Source organism: Hetaerina americana, unplaced genomic scaffold, assembly GCF_022747635.1.
Source record: "Hetaerina americana unplaced genomic scaffold, ioHetAmer1.1.p SCAF_4, whole genome shotgun sequence".
NCBI lineage: Eukaryota > Metazoa > Arthropoda > Insecta > Odonata > Calopterygidae > Hetaerina > Hetaerina americana.
This window is the reverse complement of record NW_027286985.1, coordinates 51,269,748-51,296,884: the sequence shown is the minus strand read 5'-3', so window position 1 is coordinate 51,296,884 and position 27,137 is coordinate 51,269,748. Positions and strand designations below refer to the sequence as shown.

The 27,137-nt window shown below is 39.7% G+C and overlaps 2 protein-coding genes across 2 annotated transcripts in view; one reads left to right on the top strand and one right to left on the bottom strand.

Moving 5' to 3' along the window:
* Window positions 1–5,825, top strand: part of LOC139691772 (tektin-1-like) — a 7,333-nt gene extending 1,508 nt beyond the window's left edge. Inside the window, exons 3-6 of the mRNA XM_071589628.1 lie at window positions 3,227–3,449; window positions 3,531–3,667; window positions 5,474–5,555; window positions 5,640–5,825. Coding sequence (XP_071445729.1) covers window positions 3,227–3,449; window positions 3,531–3,667; window positions 5,474–5,555; window positions 5,640–5,777 — 580 coding nt within the window. The 3' untranslated portion in view covers window positions 5,778–5,825. The remainder of the gene's footprint in view (window positions 1–3,226; window positions 3,450–3,530; window positions 3,668–5,473; window positions 5,556–5,639) is intronic.
* LOC139691769 (probable tRNA (uracil-O(2)-)-methyltransferase) lies at window positions 5,557–27,137 on the bottom strand. Its single transcript, XM_071589626.1, has 5 exons — window positions 27,045–27,137; window positions 26,504–26,968; window positions 25,373–25,722; window positions 21,751–21,999; window positions 5,557–6,870 (listed from the first exon to the last, which is right to left on the bottom strand). Exons 2-5 carry the CDS (start codon window positions 26,874–26,876, stop codon window positions 5,959–5,961), a joined length of 1,884 nt encoding a protein of 627 aa, XP_071445727.1. The 5' UTR covers window positions 26,877–26,968; window positions 27,045–27,137; the 3' UTR covers window positions 5,557–5,958.

Here is a 27,137-nt window from a genome sequence, read left to right as displayed (position 1 = left end):
CATGTAAAATATTCAATATTTACTACTCTGGTAGCTATGAATCATCTGGAAATACTTTACATATATTATGGTGACTTCCTAATTTACAAATATTACGGAATGTAGCAGGACTGTAAAATAATCTATTGTGTCATTTTTTCAGTAGTTAATCATGATTTTGTAATCAAATACCAGTGAATTTTTCAAAATACAATCAGTTGAAGTTACATATGAATATAATACAGATTACATGAATTTTTACTAAGTTTTGCTTTATTAGATCTTGCAATTGTTATTCTTTTGCAAAATTAACCAAAACTTATATTTACTATCAACTCAATGCTTCGTTTAAATGAATATACTTTAACTTCCACACAATTTTTTATTCGTACTACCGGTTTCAACGCAACGGCGTCATCATCAGGTACAAAAATTGGTTTGTACCTGATGATGACGCCGTTGCGTTGAAACCGGTAGTACGAATAAAAAATTGTGTGGAAGTTACAAAGTATATTCATTTAAACGAACATGAACCTCCACAAAGTTGAGCCCGAGACCATAGAATTCAACTCAATGCTTAGTTTTTATTTATTAGTAATAATTTATTTTTGATAAACTACAGGAAATGTTTATTATTTAAACCAAAAACACTTCATTGAATATCATACCATAAACTTCAGATCAGAAAATTAACAGTACCCAAGTACTTGACATGCTGGACTTAATGCTATCGGGATTTGTTGCAGAAAATATATCATCAGAGTCATCTTTCAGCTGATTTAGGGAGTGGGCAGGTACAATATCATCTGGGCGCAATGGTGTTTCTTCGGCCTGATTCTTTTCTGACAAAGACGTGCTTGAGAAATGATGGACACTCAGGTTTTAGGAAGCATCTCTTCTGGCATTCTTTTCACTGTCCAATACTTGGCATTGTGCACTTCAGAAAGTGCTGAAGTGCACTACATTTAGAGGCTATCATAGGTTTGCTTTATGATGGGAGGATTTGGAACAAAACAATTACATTATTGCTCTGGCATTACTCTATTACATTCCAAGTTAAGCTGAGGGACAAATTGTGCCCAAGTGATTTCTTTTAACATCATCTCTCCTAAAATAAAGAAACTAGGTCCGTACAGTCTTAAAAAATTACCATCCAGCCCCTCACTTCTGTACAATTGTGTGTGTGAAATCACTTTTAGTCCATGTAATATATAGACCCTTCAAATAATAATTGATGCAGGACTTCCATCTGCATACATCATAACATTTATGTGGTTTTTACGTGTCATTTAGTTTTTTGTACTTCGATTTCTTACCAATTAATTCTGACTACTTCTGGGTCATCTATGAAATTTGCATCATTGCAGTTTTCTCAAAGATGTGGTGGTACATCTTCAGTTGGTAAATAAAACAGTTTCTCGTGTGACTTCGTGGAAAATCTTCATATTGAAATTGAAAAAAAAACAACTTGGCTTTTCCACGTAGAAATTTTTTTATTTACGATCTAGGTTTCGCTATGGTATAACATCTTCAGGTAAAAATACAGGTCAAACACTATACATATCTTAGGATGGAGGGGAAGAGGTGGGAGGAAGGAAAGGATTGGTTGAGGCCTGGAGGAGGGATTAATATAATGTTGAAAAAGGTTTGCTTGGGGTCAAGTTAGTTGGCAGAGGAGTGGGGGATGGATAATTTGAACAGGGAGAATGACACTGGGTAATTAGTCTGGTGATTAAGTAGCAGGCTGGAAGGGTTTACTCCATTGTTGAAAAGGTTTGCTTGGTGTCAGTTTAGTTGGCAGAGGGGTGAAGGAAAACCTTTTTCAACACAACTGTATTAATCTCTCCTCCCAGCCTGCTAATTGATCTACATTTCCATTCCTCCCCCTCTTCCTACTTCAATCAATCCTTTCCTTCCTCCCAACTCTTCCCTTCCGTTCAGGGATATGTATAGTGTTAGACCTGTATTTCTACCTGACGATGTTATACCATAACGAAACCTAGGTCGTAAATAAAAAGTTTTCTATGAGGAAAAGCCAAATTATTTATTTTCAATACCCTACAATTGAGTTTTTAAAGTACTCTGTACCCATTGCCACGTTGACTTTAGTCCTTTTAATGTTCCCTAAAAAACATAAAACCAAGTGTCAGATTCCTTTGCATGGACCCTTTGAGCCATTCCAAGCCAGGTCTATTATGCTTACCTCATTCATTTTTTTTCACCAAATAATTTTAAGTTAAATAACAAGTTTCAATAGGTAATGTGCATGGGAAACCACAACTTCTCTTCAGTGTTTATCAAAATGTTTTATCTTTTAGGGCCGAAAGGATAAGTTGCTGGTCTTATGAACAAATACTTGGCTGCTTAAAAAAAATTAACAGTCGTATGATAGGACATGAAGATATGTGTACAAATAAATTGGCATTTTGATTAATCAGGGTCTACATTAAAATTTTATAATAATAATTGTGATAACTAATGGAAGCAGTCTCCACGGTATAATACACGCAACATAGGCAATATCCAAAACTATCCAACAGGTTACATGGATATGATGTTGAGCTTACAAATATCATGGCTATATTAAGGTTTATAATTATAGATTATTATAATTAGTAAAACAACCAGAGCAATTTCATAGGCCAGGAAAGGGTCAGAATTCCTATTCTTTAAGTAGTCCTGCATTAGATGCTTGGCAGAGCTGCTGTATTGGCTCAGAATCCTTTGCTTTATAAATTCCCCTAGTTTTAAATTATTAATGAAATTACACAGTACTTAAGTACTGGGTAGGTTTTGAATCTACAGCATCCTATTAATAGGTCAAATTGATATTCTAGCAACCAAACTACAGAATTGTGTGTTAATATTTCAAAGTTAAATCATGTTTCATGCAATCCAAAAAGCAGAGGCCAAATTTCACCAAATAAAGTTTGTAAATGGCAAATCCACACTTTATTAATTGATAAAATTTAACATTGAAGGCCAACAACCATTAAATATCAGCCATTGCCAATTCATTCTACTTAACATCATAGTATTTTCTTCTATGCTTAGGGACTTCTCCATTTTCTATGGAATGGAATACTTATCTTTTAAACATATTTAATCATTATATCCATTTTGGTGCTGGGTCGGCTGCATTTTAATGGTGTCAAGTTTAAACATTAGTGGGTTCATAACTCACAGATGTAACGAAACCAATTTACAATTGCAAATAACAACTTCATATATATTCATCTTCAACAAGGGTGTCAACTGAAGAGGCCTGGAATATGTATACACTTAATAATTTGAATAGATCGGCGAAGGAAATAAATAATTCCAAGATTTTAAAACCCCACTTAAATTTCCTTATGAAGCAAACTTCTGAAGATTTAAACAAAAAATTTGCCAAAACTAATATGGCATTTAAAATTCGCATAGAAGAAATAAATGAAGCAAAAAAGAAATTAGAAGATGAACATAAAAAGGTATTCTTAAACTTGAGCAGCTATGGTTAAAGCATACTAGATTAGTGATGATATAATTCATAGTATAAATTCTAATGACAGGTTGTGAGTGAGGCCAACATTATGACCAATAACATTCTACATCTAGAAAAGGAGATTGCAGATAAGGAGAAATATGTTGCCCTGGCACATACACGTTTGGGTTTGAGATCACAGCGGCCCAATGTGGAACACTGCAGGTGAAATTGTTTACTTTATGTTATAATACAACTAGTTTTAGTTGAAGTTTACTATTCAGAAGATGACCTGTCAATGTAGTGGTGCATATGATCTGGATACTCATTTACAATTGTAAAGAAAACCAAAATAAGCCTTACTATATAAGTAAGTAGATAAGATCTACTTACACAAAGATCTTACAACAAACTTCATACATCTCTCTCTGTGAGGAAGAAAATAACGAGAGTGAGGACTGGAGAATTTAGTAGTCTTACCAGACCATATTTACAAATTCAATTTGATTGACATAAAAAAGGATGGTCAATGTTGTAATTGATTGCCTTAAGAGTATTAGCATCATTAGAATGAATGAAGAGCAGAATTAAAACACTGTGGTGATTTTGAGCCACTTTAATAGTGTTTAACTACCCTGACACTATGCTTGAATTTAAAAGCCTGTGACTACTTTACAGAGAAAAGCTCTTGATTAAGAACATCAATATGCACGGTAATCATTCTTTAACTACAAATCACAAGTGCCAAATCTTTTACAAATTTAACCAAAACTTAATTAACTAATGCACTTGTCTGAAGTACTTTGTGGATCATCGCAAAGAGATTTATTAAAATAGCTAAATCTTGACCAATTAGTCTTTAAGGGTGCCATTCTAACCTATACATCTATTTACAGTTCCATGTGTTTTAAAAATGCAGAACTCAAACTGAAGGTTGTTTTTATAGGTTAAGGGTAAAGTTCACCTAATAGGTACCTGTCCTATACAACATGTGAAATTTACACATAAGGATAGGGGGGTTAGTTCGTAGTCAGCTCACAGGAGCATCAGTCAGAATCAAACCTTATAAATAAAACTTAGATTACTTATACGAGGGTCATCCGGAAAGTAGTACCCGTTCGTGCCGCATGAAGTGCTGACGACGCGAGTAGCCGCTGGACGAGGTCAGATAGCTTCAGTGGCTTGTCTGCCTTCTCTGAGCCAAGTTGCGTGATGCTAGCATTGCCTGTGTTGTTTCTGTGATTGTTTACAATGTTTAAAAAAATTGAGAACGCCGCCAGTTGTGAAGTGAGGGCAGTGATTAAATTCCTCAATGCAAGAAACGTTCGCCCATGTGATATTCATCGCCAATTAAAGGAGGTGTATGGAGACAATGTAATGGACGAGTCGTCTGTTCGGCGGTGGTGTCGCAACTTCAACATGGGGAGGGGGAACACACACGACGATGAGCGTTCGGAGAGACCGTCTGTCATTACAGACCAACTGGTGAGCTCAGTTGACGAATTCGTGAGGAACGATCGGCCATCCACCGTATAGCCCGGAATTGGCCCCTTCAGATTTTCATCTCTTTACAAAGCTTAAAGACTTTTTGGCAGGAAAAAGATTTGACAGCGATGAAGAACTTAAAGAAGGAGTGACCCTGTATCTCAATGAGCTGGCGGCGAAGGACTATGCAGCAGGAATACAGAAACTTGTCACACGTTATGACAAATGCCTTAATTTGCTTGGAGATTATGTTGAGAAGTAGTTTAAAGTATCCTCTTTCAAATAAAATTTTTTATGTTTGTTAATATTTACTTTTGTGTCTTTATTTCACGAACGGGTACTACTTTCCGGATGACCCTCGTAATTCAAGTCTTGTGAGTGAAAAGAAAGTTTTCTACAAAATTTACAACTTTATTAAATAGTAAATTGACCTATAGGTTTGAGAAATGGCCCCCATGGTAAATTCTGACAAATCTATTGCACTGAACTTAGCTGCTATGTCATTGCAGTTTCGAGGAACTCTAACAATATTTACAATTCTTTTAGGGATACTGTGGAAGCTGCCCTAGCAAAAGAGCTACGTGATTTAAAAACACTTGTTAAAAATTTGCAAGAAAAACTGGCAGAGGTATGTTAAGTTATTTTATTAACCATTAACATTCTCAACAAATACATAAATTTAATACTTCAATCACAACTCCAACCTTTTCAGTCTCATGCAGCCTTGCGTTACTTGTTGCAAACACAAGTTCAACTAGAGGAGGATATCAACATAAAAACCAACACAATTGCAATTGATGAATCAAAATGTATGGCAATTCGTCAGAGTGTTCATTTCAAAAATTACTGATAACCTAACATCCAAAAAGAACAACAGGGAAAGGTTAGGAATGTCACTTTAAATAAAACCGGGGATTCAAATTGAGCAGGTCAAAGAGAAATGGAACTGTAGTAGAAATACATGCAAAAATTTAAATGGTCATATAACTCCCAAAACAATAATTAACATATTAATAAAAAATTACAATTGCTCATTTCTCATGTATATAACTACATTGTGCATCTAAAAGTGGGCACCCATTTGGATGATAAACATTAAACCAGCACAACCTAGATTTCCAATTAGATTTAATCTCTTTTCCGGCAGAATGTTTCCTCTTCCCAAGAGAATCCTTTTTCAGATGCTCCCTTAAAGTAGGCTTCCTAAATCCAACCAGACCACTAGCTACTTTGAATATGAAGTGGTTATTCTTCAAGAGGGTCTGGAGTCCTCCACACTCCCTCTTCAACTTTTCCAAAAAATGAGGCGGTATCACCTTGGCCAATGCTCCAAGTGATACTGTACGACCACAATCCCATCCCTCTTCATATGTGTGGGCTTCCTTCTGGCCAGCAAGAAGCTCAGCAGCTACTAAAGATACCACCTGCGCAATGACATTAGGATCTACTTTGGTGCAGTTGCGGACCCTTTCCTGGGCTGGACGAGGGATGAACAAAGCTTGCCCCTTTGAGTTTGCATCTCCTTGAACAGGTGATATTGTAGGCGACAATTTAAACCCAAGACTCTGAATTAAGAAGTCATGAGGAGTAGTGTCTCCGTAAGCTTCACATTCACTTTCCTCAACTCTCTGACTTCCAATAATGCAAACTCTCTTGGTGGAGGGAATTCGCAGTCTATCTGTAATTGTGACAAATTTACATAAATGCTCACTCACATTCTTTTGAATGAATTCCAAATATTCTTGGTAGATACTCTTCCCAGGATTTTTCCTCCCGTATCGGCCAAAGAAATCATAGGGGCAACATGGTAGCACAAAATATCTGGAGCCTGGAATCATTGCAGCCATCACAGGGATCCAAGGAGTTAGTTCATCAGAGTGGTTGCCTATAAGCCAATCCATAGCTGGGAATGGAGACTTTTCTGATGGGTTTATAGTACAGACCTGGAAAAAATTCAGTGTACCTTATTGAAAATAAATTATTATTAAACAAATTATTGTGAAACAAATTATTTTTAACAGTGTTACAGTTTCATGAGAACATAGTCAATTTTTAGAACTAGATAATTCTAAAATATTACAGATCATGAATGCAAACGTAAATAAATCTAATGTGGGCATGCAGTGCTCTGCCCAAAAACTACTCTATGTTAATAAACAAAAACTAGATAGCAGGTTATCCTTTGAAAAACTGCAATCATGCTTATGCATCACTGACCCTCCCTTTTGGAGAATTGAAGAATGATTGTAAATCAGATCAAGATTTCAATACCTACATATTCAAGGTATAAAAAATCATTAGATACTCTAAGCAGTATGATTAATAGAGAGGGGATAAAGTTAGAATATTATTGGATTTAAATTTATCTCGATATTTAAACCACTTTTACTATGCAACAAGACCAAGGAGTAATTTACATGGTTTAATCAGTAGAAGAAGAAAAATGTTATATGCATAATATTAGAGAACTGAGATTACAGGGTGCGGCAACATTACTTTCTTTTTTGAAAAAAGGAACTTATGTTGCCGCACCCAGTATTTGCTAATATTTTAGCTTAGCTGACTAATTTATGAGTTTTTTGGAGAAAAGATCACAACCCTATACTAGTGATAAGCTACATGCTTGTAAAACAGTGAACCTTTAAAACTGAAAGTAAATTCAATAAGGAAATATACTTGAAAATAAATAAGGCACTGGTACCTAAAATAAATAAACCTGACATTAAGACATACTTAAGGTTGGTTTCTCAAAGCTGATGATAAATTTAGAAGTATTCGAAAATTTTTTCAATTTATGACTAAATTTGATATAAGTTATGGTGAATTTGTGTCTTCCATCAGAATGAAGTGGTTTCAATGTTTTTGTAGAGGCCATATAACCACAAGTGATGCTGATGTTTCTGGATGCCCTGTTGAGGTCACTTCCAGAAATTATTAATAAAATCTATGATATGGTGATGCATGATAGAGTAATGAAGTAGCATGATAGAGCTATTTCTGTAGGCATCTTGATAGGTCCATATTTCATATCAACATTCGGACATGACAATGCTATCTGCCAGATGGGTGCCATGTTTTGTCCAGAGTTGACCAAAAAAGAATATTATGTATAATATTCCAAGGATGGTTTGCAGCTGTTTTATCAAGATCTTTAGAACTCGAGGCATGGTTAGTCACTGTTGACAAAGCATGGAAACACCACCTCATACCTAACACTAAGGAATAGGCTGACAATAAGAGTGAAACAAGTCGACACCCTTTCTTCAGCAGGGAAGGTAATGGCAACTGTGCTTTGGGATTCACATGGAATAGTCCTCTAACTTTGGAAAAGGGTCAAACTCTTGTAGGTGCACACTTAGTATTGTTATTAGACTGAAATTGGGGCTGTAAGAAAAATGTCCATGATTGAACCACAAAAAGTCATTCTCTATCACAGAAATACACAAACTCTCTCTCTGAAGTTATGGCTGCAAAATTATGTTACAATTCCAGCTTTTTCTCTACCCCACCCCTTCTCCAGTTTTGGCCTTCTCAGGCCACTACATGTTCTCCAATTTCAAGAAGTAGCTGATGGGAAGGAATTCGATTCAAATGGGAAGGTGATCATGGAAATGAATAGCTATTTTGCAGAGTGGGAACAATGATGTAATTTGGGAGGAATCAACAAACTGAAGCAGCTGTGGACCAAATGTATAGGCTTTGTTAAAAAAAATGGCTTATCCCAGAAAACTGTAGTAATTTTTGGATGGACTTATTAAACAACTCTAGTATTTACTAAGTAAGATGCCCTTATCGAGGTTTCTAATAACATTTTCTCATGATTTCACTATGTGGTTAGGATGTTTCTAAACAAAGAATAGAACATGACAAGGATCTCAAGCACAGTTCATTGGTGTGCCAGGGGGTTAAAACTATCAGGTATACTTTGTCTTCTCTGTTTCTTTTTTTTTAATATGCTTAGAATTCTAGAGTATCATCCACTTCAAGGTGCCTCTCCACATTCTCACTCAAAATGAGAGACCTTACAGATGGATTTCAGATCTGATACTTAGTAGCCCCTCAGACCTCAAAGAAAATTTTCAGATGAAGCAGTCTAACACTATTAGCTTGAATTTAAGATAAACATAACAGTTTCAGGTTTAACTTTGTGGAAGTGTAAAATTTCTTTCTATCCTCATAATAAATTTCAGATGTCATAATATGGTTTAGGCTTGGTGTCTTTTAGTTCACCATCAAAATTTGTATGTTTTTGTTTGCAGATAACTTACTTTCTTTACAAGCCTTCTCTTTTCAGGGTACTCTTCCTTTCTCTATCTCTTAATTTGTTCTTGTCTGCAAGGGAATGCAAATACTTACATAGTTTGTATAAAAAGTATTGGGAAAAGTTTCAGAAAAATAATTTATTTCAGATATTGCTACTATGCCTCAAAATTCCTTTAAATACAACACTTGGGCATCAATAAACTTGCCCTTCTATGCCTTGTCTGTCTCACTCTACTTATAATTTTCTAGCTATTTGAATGTTATCTACCCTCTAGCAGCTCTCATCAATGTATATTTGTCTTAGGGCATTAAAAGCTGTGGGAAACTAGTTTTTCACAGTTATTTATTTGGTAATGGAAAAGCCTCAATTTTACAAAGGCACCTCCAAGACCAATGAGAAGAATCCCCTTAAAATATTTAAAAGCATAACTGTGATATTATAGGAAACAAAAATTAGGATTTATTGGAAGAATGCTGGGTGCATGTGATGAAAAGGTTAAAGAGAAATGTTATCTTTCGTTGGTTAGACCTCATTTGGAATGTGCTGCTAGTATATGGGATCCTCAGTTGGATTGTAGCCAAATTGGATTGTGTGCATCAAGGAGGAGTTATATTTGTAACATGTAAAGCCAAACTTAGTGCGTATCCAAAATATTAGTGGAGCTAGGCATGGAATTATTCATGGAACGAAGGTTGAATTATGGATTAAATCTCTTGAATTAATTGGAAAGATGTCTCTAAAGCCATGCTGTTGAAAATATATTATTACCCCATCGTACCAAGGTAGACAAGATCAAGTCAATAAAATTATAGATATTAAGTGTAGAACAGATAGATTTAAGATATCATTTATTCCTGGACCAATAAGGGATCAGAATAACATTTTCCATACATGGTAGGATTGCCTTGCATATTTTTTTATTCAAAGGAGACTTTCCCAAGAATTTTCATCACATAGTCAGCCATATCTTACATTTGAAAATTTTGACGTATTTCAATCTTCATCTCATATCCACACACAAAGGATGCATTGCTGATATTCCTAATGATTCTTCTTGACTTATAAATGTTTGGCATATAGAATATGCTGAAGGAGGTGAGTTTGACCAAAAGGGCAGGAGGATCTGATGTCATTGACAAATACATGAATGGTATTACAACCAGTGAAAATAAAATCCACAATTTTGAGCTAGGAAATGGCAGACTTCAGACTTCATCAGCATTGTGAAGTGTTTGCACAGTAATACAAAACTCAAAAACAAGAATGATATTCCAGAATTTTCCCTATTATTCCCTAATCCCAGTCATTTATTTCCTAGACATTTCTCAGGTTTCCCTGACTCTAACACCCTGATATTGCCATAGAGTAGAAATTTGCTGGACCCTTAAAAATATGAAAAGGTTTGGGCACACTGAGTTGAGTGTATTGGTATGTGCATCGTTCAAAACTTTCTTCATGTTTGCTGTCAAGTATATTTTTGAGAGGGGAGATCGAGACCATTGGATTCTCATTTATGATGGTAGGAAAGTAATAAATTTTACAGGTTTTGCATTTGAAAACAAAATTTTTTTAGATGATGTCACTAGACCGTATCATATTCAGGACTAATAGTACATCATTGAGGGGGTTGTTGTCAGATGTACCATTGCTCCTGTATAAACTTCAGCATCATGAAATTTCTTCTTCATAGGTACTCCAACCACTGATTGGTTGCAAATAACTTCAGTCATCGAGGCACCTAAAAATTAAATTACTCATATAGGTCTTCCATTATTTTCTGTTCTTCTTTCGAAATCGGTATAGAGGGCATATTAAGCATCTTCCATTTGATTTATATACCTAAGTTATGGTCTACCTTGGAATCCCTTTTCCTCAAATCACTACGTCCAAAATTGTCTTGTTGAAGCTCTTGTGATGAAGAACATGCACTTTGGAGATTCTGCTTCTGAGGTTGGTACATATATTATCCTCCTCCAATGTTTGTTCATTATTATCTCTTAAGTTTTTCTTTTCTGGCAATATAGTATTAATTTATTTTTAGTTTCATTGATCTTTATATCATATTCAGGGATGTGTTGGTCCAGTCAGAGTGTAGGACTACTGACCAAGTTCCAGGAGATGGCCCTTAGCACCCTCAGCTTTGCTCAAGCTTTGTGATTTTAAGGTGTGACGCGGTATTTAATTCATAGATAAATTTTCCCCGATACCGCGAGACAAGGGAGGCCGCGACTCTACTTGTTTTGAGGGCGCCAGGCTAGCCGCATGGCTAGCCGCAGAGTCACGCCGCTGGCTGTCACCTGGCCCATCACACTCCTCGTCCCAGGGGAGGGCTCGCTCACCTTTTATGTGCCCCGGGGTGGGCAGCGGCTCTTCAGCTGAAATCACGAGGGACGCTAGGAGGCGCATAAAAATGGACTACGACGAGTAAACTTCACAAGAACTATTTATTATCACAAGAAAAGGTGTGGGCGCTCCCAAGCAAACATGACGCGCGGTGCCGACGCCTGCTGGGCCACGATGTTGGGTGGCCGCTCGGCTGCAGCCGAAGATGGCCGCCTCGCTGTCGACTGCTGGCTCCCGATGTTCCGGTCGGGGCCTGCGGGGGGCCCACACGGCGAGGTCGGTTGCTGGCACGCGCACCCCCGGTGTTCGCAGGCTGTCGGTGACTCGACGATGATAGCACACGACCTTCTCTCTCGGGCATCTCACAACGAACTCTCCTTACCACGTGTTGGCCGGCACTCTCCGCGCGCGGCGCGCCCCGCTCTTCTTTTTTTCTTACATACATTGTCGGCGCCCACAAATAGCGCCCCGCCGTTCTACGGCTCGCGAGAGGGGCGCGCGTATTCGAACTGGGCAAGTGACGCTGCGCCAAGCACAACGTCACATACCCCCTCCCTAAACCGGACACTCGTCCGAGTGGACCGCTTACAAACGAGCCTGCAACTGAAACCTATGAACACAATATAATAACAACAATTTCACAGATTTCTACCAGTAGTTCACTCAGTTTTGAGATTCTGTCTTCAGCTATTGGATAGAAAATGGATAGCACAACTTTTTCTAATTTTAACCACATTCTCTATGAACATCAAGTAATACATTTGGTATGAACAAACTTTTGGCATGAATCTTTCATACATTCCAAGGGAATTTCTCACAAAATTTCAACAAAAGCATCACTCGCTCAGATAATTCACTCTATAAAAGGCAGTACGTCCTCAGCTCAAACACATCACACCTCGTTTGCAAACTTTCATTCACCACAATTCAAGGGCTATGTGCCATAACAACAATAATGTCCGACAGAGATTTTCACATCATTGAAAAATAAATCGCTCACTTTGACACACAGACAAGATAACATGAGGCAAACACACAATGCTGACCTATTGCATAATACCAAAATTCATAAGGAATTTTTTTGAGAGTGTGCTCCGTGGGCTTGGCGCTCGGAGGACTCACCACTTTGACGAGTGGATCTTGGTGCTATATATCTTTTCAAGTCACCAATATCTACTTTCGCGTTTTGCTTATTGGAACGCGTTTCTACGATATAAACTGTTGGAGACAGTTTTTTTAGTATCTCGATCGGTCCTTCAAATTTAGGGGCTAGCTTGGCTGAAAACCTATCAATCCCACTGGACAGATGGTGGGTCCTACGCATTACTAGGTCTCCTACATTAAATTCGATGTTTCTTCTACCCTTATTATACGCTCGCGCCTGTTTTTCCTGAGCTTTCTCTATGTTCTCGGCTACTAGATCTCGTAATAAGCCTAACCTATCGGCCCTCTTTTTCCACGCTTGTGGATCCAATCTGCTCTCTATGCCTTCCCCCTTCTCAAGCTCGCGCCGCAAACTCTTCACTGGTAGTGGATGCCTTCCGAAGTTCAAGTAGGCTGGCGAGATCTTAGTCGAGGCCTGCTTCGCGGTGTTGACTGCATGCCTTAGTTCGTGTAAATGCTGATCCCAGTCTCTATGGTCTTTTTCTACAAACATCGCGATGGCCGTCTTCAGCGTTCGATTGGATCTTTCCACTGGGTTTGCCTGAGCATGGTATGGAGGCGTTGTTGTATGCGTTATTCCATACTCTGCCAATGCTTCTCCTACGCATTTGTTATCAAACTCTTTTCCATTATCTGTCAAGAGATACTCCGGCGTTCCCCAGCGAAATAGGACAAGCTCCTCAAGTGCTTTAACCACGTTGGCCCCCGTAGCAGCTCTGACCGCCTTTAGCTCCACCCATCTTGAAAATAAGTCCTGAAAGATTATTAAGTACTTGTTCTTGGCTTTGCTAAGCGGAAACTCCATGAGATCTGCTGCTACGACGCTCCATGGTCTCTCTACCGTTTTTTTACCCAATAGTCCCTGAGGCGCTTGCTGCGACGTTTTGAACTGTTGACAGTCCTGACATTGCCTCACAAAGTTGTGAATGTCGTGATAGGCCCCTCTCCAATAGTAATCTCGTACGACTCGATCGAAGGTCTTTTCCACTCCGAGGTGGCCCGATGAAGGTTCACAATGGGCATCCCTTATGACCCGCTCTCGACATTCTTTTGGAAGCACGAGTTTCCAGCCCTCTTCACAATCAGCGATTGGATCGAGCAGCTCATCGTACTTGTAACGATACAAGTGGCCCGCTTCGACCTTCCAATTTTTATACCTCTCCGGATATTTGGTGACTTCCTCGACTCTGCGTTGGTGGTCCTCATCCTTTACTTCCGTAATTTCAGCGATCTTCTCTTCGCCAGATAGTTGCTCGTACATACGAGATAGTGCATCAGGCAAATCATGGATTTTACCTCGACGATGCACCACCTCGAAGTCCCACTGCTGCAACTCCAGCGCCCACCTCGCGAGCCTACCCGTAGGTTCCTTGAGATTTCGTAGGTATTGGAGTGCGGAGTGGTCTGTGATCACGAGGAACTTGTAGCCCTCTAAATAAGGCCTTAGTTTTTTTATGGCCCATAGAATAGCTAATAACTCTCTCTCTGTCGTCGTATAGTTTTTCTCAGCTGATGTGAGAACTCGGCTGACATAAACGATTGGATGTTCTCCGTCCTCATTCACTTGAGAAAGAACACCTCCAATTGCTTCACTACTCGCATCAGTTTGTACGATGAAGGGTTTAGAGAAGTCCGGCCTTGCCAAGACCGGGGCTTCTGTAATGGCCCTTTTGTATGTCTCAAACGCTTTCTGCTGTTCCTCTGTCCATTCCCACTCTTGACCTTTGTGCAATAACTTGACCAATGGAAGCTTGATTTCCGAATCGTCCTTTATGAACCGAGCGTACCATCCAATCATACCAAGAAATCGTCTTAGTTGTTTGAGGTTAGATGGTGCTGGATAATTCACGACTGGAGCTATCTTTTCCGGATCTGGTCTAAGTCCCTCTGCGTCTAACAGATATCCAAGATATGCAGCCCTGGTACAACAAAACTCGCTCTTCTCCTTATTGATTACTAGCCCTGCCTGGTCCAGTTTTCTCAACACAATTTCGACCCATTTCAAATGTTCATCGAATAATTCGGTGACTATGATTATGTCGTCCAGATATCCGAACATTATTGGTTCGAATTCTGGCCCGAACAACGAATCAATTAGTCGTTGGAACGTTGCTGGTGCGTTCGTCAAACCGAATGGCATTCGTCGGAACTGGAACAGACCTGAGCCAGGAATAGCAAAGGCTGTGTACTTCTTAGACGATTCCTCCATAGGAATCTGGTTGTAGGCCCAAAGGAGATCGATTTTCGATATATACTTGGCCTTCCTCAGCTTGTCAAGGATTGAATCCATATTAGGCAGAGGGTACGCATCCTTCTTTGTAACCTTATTAAGGTCTCTGTAATCGATACAGAATCTCGCGCTACCATCTGCTTTCTTGACAATGACTGGCGCACTGCTCCAAGCTGAGGCCGACCTTTCCACTACTCCCTCGTCTAACATCCTCTGAAGTTCCTGTTGAGCTACTTCCATCATTCTAGGAGACATTCGTCTCGGCCGATGTTTTATTGGTTCTGCTCCTTGAACGTCAATATGGTGTTCTGTCAGCAGCATTAACTTCGGGCCCTCTGTGATCGCTTGCTCTATTACCTTGTTCAGTCTTCTTCTCTGGTCATCAGTGAGCGTAGTGATGCCTCCACATTCCATGTTTTTTTTCTCACCCTGTTTCACTTCCTCTCTATTAAATTCGCTCAGTAGTGCGCTGAGCCTTACGCTTTGATAACTCTCTAGGACTGATAGACCCGCGCATTCTGCGAAAATGTGTGGTTCATTTCTTGTCCCTTTCTTCCAAAATGGGTGCCACGGGCCCTTTTTTGCTCTCCAACACTTCTCCGCGGACATCGTATCAATTGAAAAAAGGTTTTTCAAATCCGCTCCAACGATCACTTGATGAGAAGACAGGAAATCAGCGGCTTTCCATTGCATCTTCTCCGTTTTTTCATCGATGGTAATCGTCACATCTAGGTATCCCAAAGTCTTAGCTGGTATGGGCGTCATTGGCATCGTCACTTGAGTCATTGACCCCTTCAGTCTTGACTTATACCTTTTCACCACCTCGGGACCTACTATGGTCACTTGAGCCCCGGGGTCATAGAGCGCAATGTACTCTTTTCCCCCGATCAGGACTGAGACTTGGTCTCTATTCTCTGCCGTCACACTCGCTAAACTCACTCTAGGCGTGGACTCCACGCCGACTCCCCCTCCCTGAACCGGACACAGCCTATCAGGTTTGTCCTCAATGGTTACAGGGTATGTCACACTCTCACTCGACTCATTCCTGCCCGTCCCTTTGTTGGTACACAACCGATCCAGAGTGAACAGTACTTGAGGCAATTTCTCATAATCGCTGTCCTGTTCTGATTTCCGGCCCGCGTGAAGCGACTGGGCAGAATCTACATTCCACGCATGTCTCGGCGGGCTTTGTGGCACCGACGAGATGCTCTGAGGCCTCTCACTCATTCTCTCACTCCCTGCTTGCTTTGGTGGCTGGAGACAGGCTGGCCTGTTCGATCCTACCAAGGACTTGACCCTTTCGCTTTCTTCCGACCTAACGGATTGGCAGAGCGGAGCTGACTCCGTCGACCAATGCGCCTTCTGCCCCATATGCGGTTGATTTGATGGGCGGAGACGGGCTGACCCGCTCGGCTCGGCGAAATCAACGGCTGGACAGCAAATATCAGCTTTGCAGTGGAGGTCGGCCGTCCGTCTCCACTGCTCAGCTGGAGAGCTTTTTCTGATAGCTCCATTGCATTGGCCAGATAGATAGAGGTTGGCTGTCCACCTCGATCTGTAGATTTCTTCATCCTTGATCTTTGCCAACGCCTCAGATGGGTGGTGGATGTTGGCTGTCCAACTCGACCTAGGAGCAGATGTTTCATCTGGCCCATCTGAGTTTATCTCCCTTCCTTTCCCTATACAATCCTTTATTCCACTATTTACATCTCCCTTGATCGAATTTGGTTCGCAGAATTTGTCTGTCCAACTCGGCTTTTCCAAAATCGAATCACCATTTCCTAACCTAATCGACTTATTCCTATGATTACCTAGATCTAATTCAGCCGTTTCGTGTTCGACGGATTGGTTTGCGGGGAAGCCGCTTGGGCTAGGCGACTCCCCGCTTGTCCGTTTTCCTGCCGAGTAAACAGGTGTTTGCAATTAGGGCAATTAATTGCCAATAAGCCGACCTTGCCGCAAAGTTGGCACTTTTCTTGGGTCCTTCCAGGTCGACTGGGGCAATTGACACTGATATGCCCTCTTGCGCCACAGCTGAAACACTGGACTCTCGGGCACGCATTTGCCCTATGTCCCGACTCTCCGCAGGAATAACAAGCTCCGTCAAAGTCCGGTCCCTGGTTTCTCGCCTGTGAAGGCCTAGACCACGTAGGTCTCGTCATGGCCCGGTTGTCCCATCGGCCATTGTAACCTGCCCCAGAGGAGCTGGGCGTGACCTCTCTCGGAGGGGACAGCTCGCCATTTTTCCCCATGGTGGGCGGTATTCTCCCTCCTCCATCCGTAATGGACTTTTTCTTGACCTCATTGGGTTGAAGTTCGCTGGTCTTCTTATTCATTTCCTCCACATTGCTCCCCAGGGCCCCTACTTTCGCTAGTTTTCTTGATTCTTGCTCTTCTCCTTTCCTCACATAAGCGCCAGTCGTGATTAGCGACTCGCTAGCTGGCATAGGGTCATGATAACGAGCATTGATTGCCATTCTTCTTTCATACTTCTGACCACAATCCATCAGTTCATCCAACGTCTTAAGGCGTCGATCCTTTATCTCATTTCGATATTCTGGAAGTATATTGCTCAATGCGACCTTGAGCAGTTTCCTCTCTGACAACGGTTTCTTCAAATATTTAGAAAGATGTTGTAAGTTGCCTATAAATTCTACTATCCTATCCTTCCTCCCTTGGGTTCTATTGGTAATTTCCCTCATCACTTGCCCTTCGTCCCACTCTTCGACGAATCTCTGTTTAAATCGTCGTTCAAAGTCATTCCAGTCTTTGATGTACTCCTCCGTGGCCGCATACCAGTTGTAAGCGGTATCTCGAAGAGTAAACGGCAAAACCTTCAAGATATCGCTTTCCGAGGCATTAGTGCTGGCTCTGATGTTTCCCAACTTCTGGAGGTACTCTCTTGCCTTTGAATTGCCGTCTCCTCGAAATTCAAGCTTCCAACTCTGGAACGCCTTTATGCATCTTTGCGAGATTTCAGCTGAGCGTGACGAGCTCGTACGATGTCTCTTGGATTTAGATGCCAATGTTCTCGGAGCACTGGCCCTTCCTAACTCAGAGCTGATGCTCTGTCTATGTCCATCGTTCCCTGATGTATCGTCCGAGTCATCACCGCTGTCAGTAAATAACGACCCGCTCGTTACCTCCGACTCTGAAGAAGATGACGAAGTGGATGTTATTTCCCTCCGATACTTTTTCCTGGAACCCTTTCTCAAGTTCACTTCCTTATCGTTCTTCTCACTGCCCAATTTTTGTAAAATTCGGCTAATTCCATCCGTTAGGTTGTTGATCATCTCGTTCTGCTGTTGCAATTGACTCCGCAACTCCTTTATTTCCTCAGAGTTGCGGTCGCTCTGTACTGGTATCTCTTTCTGATTTGATTTCGCTTCCGAAGGCAGAATGCGCAGTTTTTCCTTTTCTCTGGTCAAATTTGACGCTTCTTTCCTTTCCCCCAGCGGTGGAAAATCATATGAGTCCAGCAGCGGCAGTTTGGGCTGAGGGCCTCCCGCTGCGTTTGCTGTAATGGTCTGAATGGGGTTCAGTTCCTCATTAATTTCTCCGTCGCTTGCGGCAACTTTCTCCGTCTCGATGTACTTCTTTTTATGCCCCTTACTGCATGCTCGTTTCATTTTCCGCCCTGCATCTAGGTCTTCGTCCCAGTTTAAGGCGTGTAGAGCTCCTGAGAGGGTTACATCGTCAGGCTGCACATCCTCGTCCAATTCTTTGGACCATGGTGTTCCTAATCGTGGTTGTGCCAAAAGAAGCTTAGCCCGCAATAATCGCTCTTTGCGCACTAAGAGTGGCCCTACCAAGGAGTGTCCTTTACTTGACAACTCATTTTCCACCTCTTCTTCACTCATTTGCTTAATTATTTCAAATTCTGCCTTTACCGCTGAATGCCGTAGCAGTGCCCTCATATCTCTCTGATATCTCGCCAAAAATCCAGTGTCACCCTCCATTGTAAATTAGGAAGAAGAAAATTCTTAACCTATTGAATAATTAAAGGATTTGCCCCACCTAACCTAAAATACGCTTACTGCAAAAATTTAATCCTAATCTAAAGATATTTCCCTGTTCTACAGTTATTATAACAAATAGGGTAGAATAAATCAGAATTCTATATTAAAAGCATAACCTAACCTCAAAATTCAAAAATTACAAACTCCACTTCCTCTTTTCAAAGGATCCTCTGCCACTCTGGGGATACGTGGCCACGCACGGAGCTTCCCTCACGCCAATAATAGAAGTTAATCTTAGAAACCGATCGTCCCTCCGCAACTTAACTGGAAACAAGTCGCCTCGGGAATGTTCACAGCTTTCATCCCACCCTCAACGCCAAGCAACCACTCAAAGCAACCGCACAAACCACATTCAAGTACAAAAGATTGAGTAGAAATTATAATCTCTTATTTACTGCTTCCCTCACAAAGAATTTTAAATTTTTTAATTTCATGAAAATGTATAGCGAAAAAAAAGGACTAATATATAAATCAAATAGAAAAATTGTATACCGCTCGCGAAAGAGCTGTACGTAATAACTGGCGCTCGCGCGATGTTACTCACGCATCGTTCCCGCTCACACACACGCTATGCACACCATGCCGGTATCACTCCGCTCGCTCTCCTTCACACCATTGTTGCCTCGTCAAGGCCGACGCGACGCCATTTTACACTCGCGCCTCATGCGCATTCTCGAAATATAATTGTCACTTTTCTCGCACAACAATAGAAAGGCTGCCCCACGTTGGGCGCCATTTGTGACGCGGTATTTAATTCATAGATAAATTTTCCCCGATACCGCGAGACAAGGGAGGCCGCGACTCTACTTGTTTTGAGGGCGCCAGGCTAGCCGCATGGCTAGCCGCAGAGTCACGCCGCTGGCTGTCACCTGGCCCATCACACTCCTCGTCCCAGGGGAGGGCTCGCTCACCTTTTATGTGCCCCGGGGTGGGCAGCGGCTCTTCAGCTGAAATCACGAGGGACGCTAGGAGGCGCATAAAAATGGACTACGACGAGTAAACTTCACAAGAACTATTTATTATCACAAGAAAAGGTGTGGGCGCTCCCAAGCAAACATGACGCGCGGTGCCGACGCCTGCTGGGCCACGATGTTGGGTGGCCGCTCGGCTGCAGCCGAAGATGGCCGCCTCGCTGTCGACTGCTGGCTCCCGATGTTCCGGTCGGGGCCTGCGGGGGGCCCACACGGCGAGGTCGGTTGCTGGCACGCGCACCCCCGGTGTTCGCAGGCTGTCGGTGACTCGACGATGATAGCACACGACCTTCTCTCTCGGGCATCTCACAACGAACTCTCCTTACCACGTGTTGGCCGGCACTCTCCGCGCGCGGCGCGCCCCGCTCTTCTTTTTTTCTTACATACATTGTCGGCGCCCACAAATAGCGCCCCGCCGTTCTACGGCTCGCGAGAGGGGCGCGCGTATTCGAACTGGGCAAGTGACGCTGCGCCAAGCACAACGTCACAAAGGTACGACCAGAATCTGGGAATCCTGGGAAACCACAGAGAAAAAAACTGGCCACCCTAACCTGATGTGTGAATTTCACATATTGATGGACTCAGTAATAGGTGTGTCTACCGTTACCTAACAAACCAACCTTTAGGTTGACTACTATGGTTTTTTAATATTGTATTCATACCCCATGATTTCCTCCATCATCTTAGTATGGCCTTTAGATCTCCCTCACTATCTGTCGTAACCACACTCATCTTTAATTCAAATAATATTTTTCCTCCACTGAATCTTTATCCTTAAATCCATGTCTTCTATTACCTCATTCAGTGCATCTTGAATACTAGCCTTAAAAATAATTAGGGAAAGTGCACAGCCTTGTCCTAAAGGGATCTTCATTTTCTCAAAGTCAGATAATATATCTTCTTTTGCATATATGCTCTTTACTAGTTTAAACAGCCTTTCTTTCACTAGGTGACTGCATTTTGCTCAGTGATGATAATTCCTTTTAGAATTTGTTCTCAGTTATCAAAATCCGGGGGCTTGTTTGGTCTTGGAATGAAGAGCACAATGTATTTTTCCACTGTTCTTTATTTTGGTACTACTAGTTTCAACACGTAGGCATCATCATTAGGTAAGGTCTATACTAGAATTACCAAAATAAAGAACTTTGGAAAAATACATCCTTTTCTTCATTCCATGAACATGAACTTCTACTAAGTCGAGCCAAAAACCATCTAATGCTTATTCGTCTCTTTAGCACAAGCTCAAATTCTATACCATTATAGTGTTAACAGGGTTTTCTTCTGCTGACTCATCTTCTCTCACAAGGTCGCCATTTTCCACCAGATCCTTCTCTTTACACAGGATTCGTATGTATCTTTTTACAATATCAGCATGGTCATTATTAATAGTACCTACTTCATTGAGTATTCTGGTTCGTTTGTTGATTTTCTTTATAAAGAAATTCTTAATAATTTTATTGGCCGATTCTGCAGTAAAATTAAATGATAAACAAAAGTAATTTAACTGAATAAAAAGTTCTTTCATTTTTTAACCAGGGCATAAAGAAAGGAAAATAAAACAAACTATAGGAAATTAACACATTATACGTACTTGGAATGTCATAAAAAGTCTAAAAAATTAAAAATTAATATATAATAGCTAATGTAGGATAGTTACATCAGTAATCAGCAGTTCCGGCATCTGCATTAAGAAAAACTGCAAATGAGCTGTCACTACACATTTCATTTACAACTTTTATTTGAATACTAGTGAACTGAAGCTTTGACAAACACAGAAACATAACACTAGTATGAGCATGCGTAGTTAAATCATTAATTTGCTATCAACATGCCTTGAGTGTGGTGGTAGGAGGGTAAATATCCCATATTCGACGGCTGCGGACATCAACTCCAAGACCAGGATGACCTTCTTCAGTGAGAATGTACACCAAGAGTCCATTTCCACACCCAATATCAACAAATGATTGTTTTTCCTTCAATCCCTTCTCATGTCTTTCTTGCTCCCAAAGTAATAAAAGGTAAGCAGCGATTCCCAGATCTTCATGGATGAATTTCTGTGGGTCTGTACTTTCTGGCCACAACTGAAATGATAAACATTACACTTCTGAGATTTATGTAGAAATGTATTCATTACTATATGGATATACTGTGTTAAAGGTTACACATATACACATATATACATTAAATATACACATATATACCTTATATGTATGTATATCTATTAATATATATACACATAATATATATATTAACAAGGGGATCGAGGGGAATATTATAATATATTTAATAAAATTATGAAGATACGCATCGTGTCACCAAAAATATCTTCTGACAATTATCACACTTGCTATACAAATTACTCAAATGCTATCAGATGATGCACCATATAAACAATTTCACACGCCGTCGGGCTTAGTACTGGGTGAATTCTATCATCACCTACCAAACCGACCTTCGGGTTGATTACTGTATTTATGGTTTATATATAATATATATATATATATATATATATATATATATTATATATATATATATATATATATTATGGTTATATATATATATATTATGGTTATATATATATATATAACCATAAACATGGTAATGAACCCGAAGGTCGGTTTAGTAGGTGATGGTAGAGATCACCCAGTACTAAGCCCTATACGGCGTTGAAAATTCACACATCAGGGTAGGGGGGCCAGTTCCTTTTCATGTGCCGGTTATGGTTTCCCAGGAAGACCTGGCACCCGAAAAATCACTTTAGCTTGGGTGGAGTTGTAGGTGCCCATAGTGCCTTGCCCAGGAATCGAACCCAGGACCCGACGGTCTACCCACTGGACTACCGCGACCCACACACATTTTTATATATATATTTATAAAAGATATATGTAAATGCTCACTAAATGAAATTTCACTAAAGTCACAAAGCATGTTGAATGCTTTTTAGAATAACATACTGAAGCACATTCCAGGAGTAGAAAATTAAAATACTGCAATTACCAATATTCTATCATAGCTTAAGTATAGGATCTAAAATACAGTAAAAAAAGGATAAAATGTTTTCTGGACTTTGGATCATCAATAAGAGAAATTATAATTCATTAAAATTTATTTTAAGTTCTACATGGCTAGAAAATTCTTTCAAAAATCTAAATGTAATTGATATGATGCCCTAACGATAATTAATATGACAATTGTCATTTTTTGGTAGGATACTGTTCATAGAAGGTTTGGGATGGACAACTGAAAACTGCTACATTTCTAAGCCTTGCCCAACAAGATGCAATCAGACACACTGCATAATGATAACTCAATTCATTAAGTCGTAATCATTTGCCCTGCTCTCTATCCTTAGGTTGAGGATCCTGAGAACCGATTCAGCTGTGTAGGAAATCAAACTTATTATTCTTTAGTCCTCACATGATGTAGCCTTTGCTTTTTTTGGAGTAGGAACCAAAACCGATCTCACCAAGTCTTCTGACTGGATTCCTTCCTTTATTATCTATGTTACATTCTCTTTCTATGTCTAAGCTAGTTAGCCTAAGTTCTTTACCATACGTTTCCTATATATTCCTCCTACCTCTCTTGGATCTTTCCTGTTTCAACTATTACCTTACCCAACTTATCTCTAACTCTTAGCACAGATCTTCCCTTCTTACTTCCCGATAGTGATTTAACCTTGCTGTGTGGCACACTAATTTCACCCTTAGCAAACTTTCCATGTCCTTGCACTGCGTCTTCAACCATGGTTCTTTTGCTATATTTTTTGCCTGTCTCAAATTATTATTTAACTCTTTGTACTTCCTTCTGCCTTGCTCTGTGTTTATACTCATCCATTTTCTTCTCTCACCTATATTTCTAATTATCTCATCAATGATCCATGCTTTCCTTGTCCTTTTCCTATTAACGGTCCCTATAATTTCATTTGCGACTCTCGATATCCCTTTAATGATGTATTTCCATTTTTCCTCGATATTTCCCAAAATAATGAAAGAGGGAAAAGAGCAGTGAGGCATATATATTCATGCGAAAGCCTTTTTAACTTACAAGCATGCAAACACATATACTATCAACTAACATACACATGCACCTACAAAAATTGTAAAAATCTATCAAATAATGGGTAAATGGAACTGATAAGGGGCAAGGGAAAATTCTTTCTAGTTTTCCCAATAATTACCTCACTATCTGCTAAGGATTCATATTCTAAAATAGTAACTCAGGAATATCAGCCTTTATAAAGAAACTTTTATTACTTCATTTTGCACATGTACACTTAAATCAAGAGAAGGGAGAGTAGTAATGTGAACAGTTTTAGGGAAGAAATTAAATATGGCAGGATAGTACATAGTGCCACTAGTGATGGAAATGTGAGTTACTTATACTTGCAATATCAGTCTGTCAGGAAAAGATTTGTCCTAAGAAATACGCCATATCGTATGACTAGCGGTTAGCTATGTGATTTATACATAGGAACAACAACTAAGAGAGACTATCCATATTGCAAAAAATTTATAATTACTAGGGCTGAAAATGACCTAGAATCAAACATGTTGGCACGTGAAAAATGCAAGAACTGCTGACCACACAATTTGGATCATTAGTACTTCCTCAATGCAAAAGATATAACAAAGATGGGCTCCTGAAAAATGAAAAGTATCGAAACTTGCTTTATCGCATCAAAACTACACTGAATCAAAAATAATTTTGCTTTCTTCAAAACATTTTGAAGCTGGGCAACGTTTCCAGTCGAATGGCAAGGTAGTGCTGACTCACATATATTAAAAGAATGACTTCAGTAATAAAGCATCTAAAAGTGAAAATTATCCTTTTCTCAAATTATACATATTCTTGGGTCCCCAGAAAAGTATAAATAAAGGGTTTTACTGTATTAACATGTTATCATGTTTTCTGTCATTCCTCATTCAAAATAAGATAAAAAATTTCAATACATGATATGCGATACTGATCTACACCTGGCTTACAACTAAATGAATCGATAAAACCATGACAAACAGACAAATAATATGGAAATACCTCAACAAGTGCAAGCAAAAGGTTTGACTCATTAGTCAAAAAAATGCTATAAAACTTAGAGAACTTACATTAAATCTAAATAGCCATTTTCAACCACAATAAATGAATGTCCTTTTCCACTAATAACATATTTTATAACTACTTTAAAGTTATGGACTACCCTGATACAGAAGACACCTCGAGTATCAAACTGAATAAAATTTTCTGTTCATCTGTCAGCAGAAACAACACAAATTTGGGACAAAACGATGCATCATCAGTTTTCCAGTCATATTAATGCTAAAAACATTGGCTGGTTTTGTGAAGGTAGAAGCTGGGAGTGCAAAATCCTGAATGGGCCCCTTTTCTGGATAGGTAAATAAACCATAAATAGCTCTTTCTTTTGTCACAAACATATTAAGAGAGTTTTTCTACACTTACATCCATCAGCTTTGCTGCATGCTTATTTTTTAAAGACTGGTATAGAACTCCATAGCTGGCCACTGGTACAAGCTTTAATGATCCAATTGATGCATTAAGAGGTGTGGCAGCCCACTTGCAAAACTTGGGCAGGAGGGTAACCTTTAGCCATTCCACACTTTTGTCAGCATTGCTCAGGCCTAAGGTGTCATTCTTGACTTCTATTTCAACCTTTTTGAAAACGCTAAGCTCCAAAAATGAAGATCTACCATTGCTTACTAAGGATAATTTATAAGGAATGGGAGGAGATATATGTGCATTGGTCATCGATTGAAAAAGTATGGCATATATTGCTGTATCAACTCCACAATCTGGAAAAGTAAAAAAAGTGTGGGACCATAGTAAATATACAAAAGATCCTTCCATACACATTAGTTTAGCACAGCATATCCCTTTGAAATAAATACAAGTACATAAATAGAATAAACTCTAATTCCATAAAATTGGAGCCAAGTGACTTGATATTGTAGATAGATCCTTGCTAGATAGAATAGATTAATGATTATCGGAAAGGATGAATGATGTATGTGTAATTGAAGAAGGGTTTATTGTGGTGAGGAATGTCGGGTTGTGTATAGCCATGCTCACCAAATACTCATCTAAAACAGCAGAATAACAATGATACTAATATAATAAAAATGACTGGATAGTGGATTCAAAGTAACTTGGGTGAAGCATTCCTCTCCATATTAAAAATGCAGTAACTTATAAAGAGAGAGAATGCGGTTAACGAGAGGTTGTTTAATCTTGCACTAGTAGAACAAAGAAAACATTTTACTCCACAGTAAACTATCTAACTTATTACACCTTCATAAGTTCTATGATTATTTTCATTAGAGTGAAGGTCGAAGATTATTAAAATGACAACAATGATTAATGAGGTAATTTTCAGAATTTCCACCATGTAGGAATTAAATACTCGGAATAAGTTACAAACATTGAAAGTAAGTACCAATGCTCCTCAAACGAATGCAAAGCCAACTAAAATGAAAATAATAAAATATGGAACAGTCTAAACAGAAATGGGCTTCCTCATGTCAATTATAAGTAAATGCACGAAGAAGATTAAATCAATATTCCATCTAGAATTACCGTGTATTTCCAATTCCAAGTTTGGTGCATGATGCTCAGGATTCTTAGGAACAAGTTTCTTCAGAAAAATGTTCACATCAGACGGTTGGCGACCTTCTTCGGGATGTGGAAAGGAATATTCCATGTTTCTTAGTAAAAGAAGTACATCTTCCCATTTTCCTTCGATTAAAGGACATGAGTGCTTAGCCTCCTGAATAGCCGCCTTCAGATTCGACCCATAAATATCATTTTGCATTTGTTCATTAAATAAAGCTTCAGAACAGGCAAGGCGTCTATTCACAACGTGGGGAACTTTATTCCACACAGCCACGCCTCTCCAAAAGTCTTCACTGCTGATGCTAACAGGAATCTTATCAACACTGACCCAGGGCATTTTGAATTACCTAATTTGAAGTACTAGTAAAAACCATTCTACCGTCAACTTCTACAATCGGTCACTAATCAAACTGGAGGGCTCTTCGTATACTGTAACAATAACAAATGGATAAAAGCAGGTTTCAAATACTCTTTCAGTAGCTTTAACTCTATAAATCAAGGTTACCTTATTAACGACCCATTTGCCATCTTCTAGGGCCCTTTCAATAATTTCCTTAATGCGAGTAGGATCAGACTCGGAAATGTGCTGTTTGAAGCT

What these genes read in the sequence shown, in the direction of transcription:
- LOC139691769 (XM_071589626.1), bottom strand. Translation starts at nt 26,876, where the DNA reads ATGCCCTGGGTCAGTGTTGATAAGATTCCTGTTAGCATCAGCAGTGAA. An exon ending in CTTGGAATTGGAAATACACG is followed by an intron (nt 25,723 to 26,503) that starts GTAATTCTAGAT and finishes TTACTTTTCCAG; the next exon opens with ATTGTGGAGTTGATACAGCA. An exon ending in ATGCAGCAAAGCTGATGGAT is followed by an intron (nt 22,000 to 25,372) that starts GTAAGTGTAGAA and finishes TTATCATTTCAG; the next exon opens with TTGTGGCCAGAAAGTACAGA.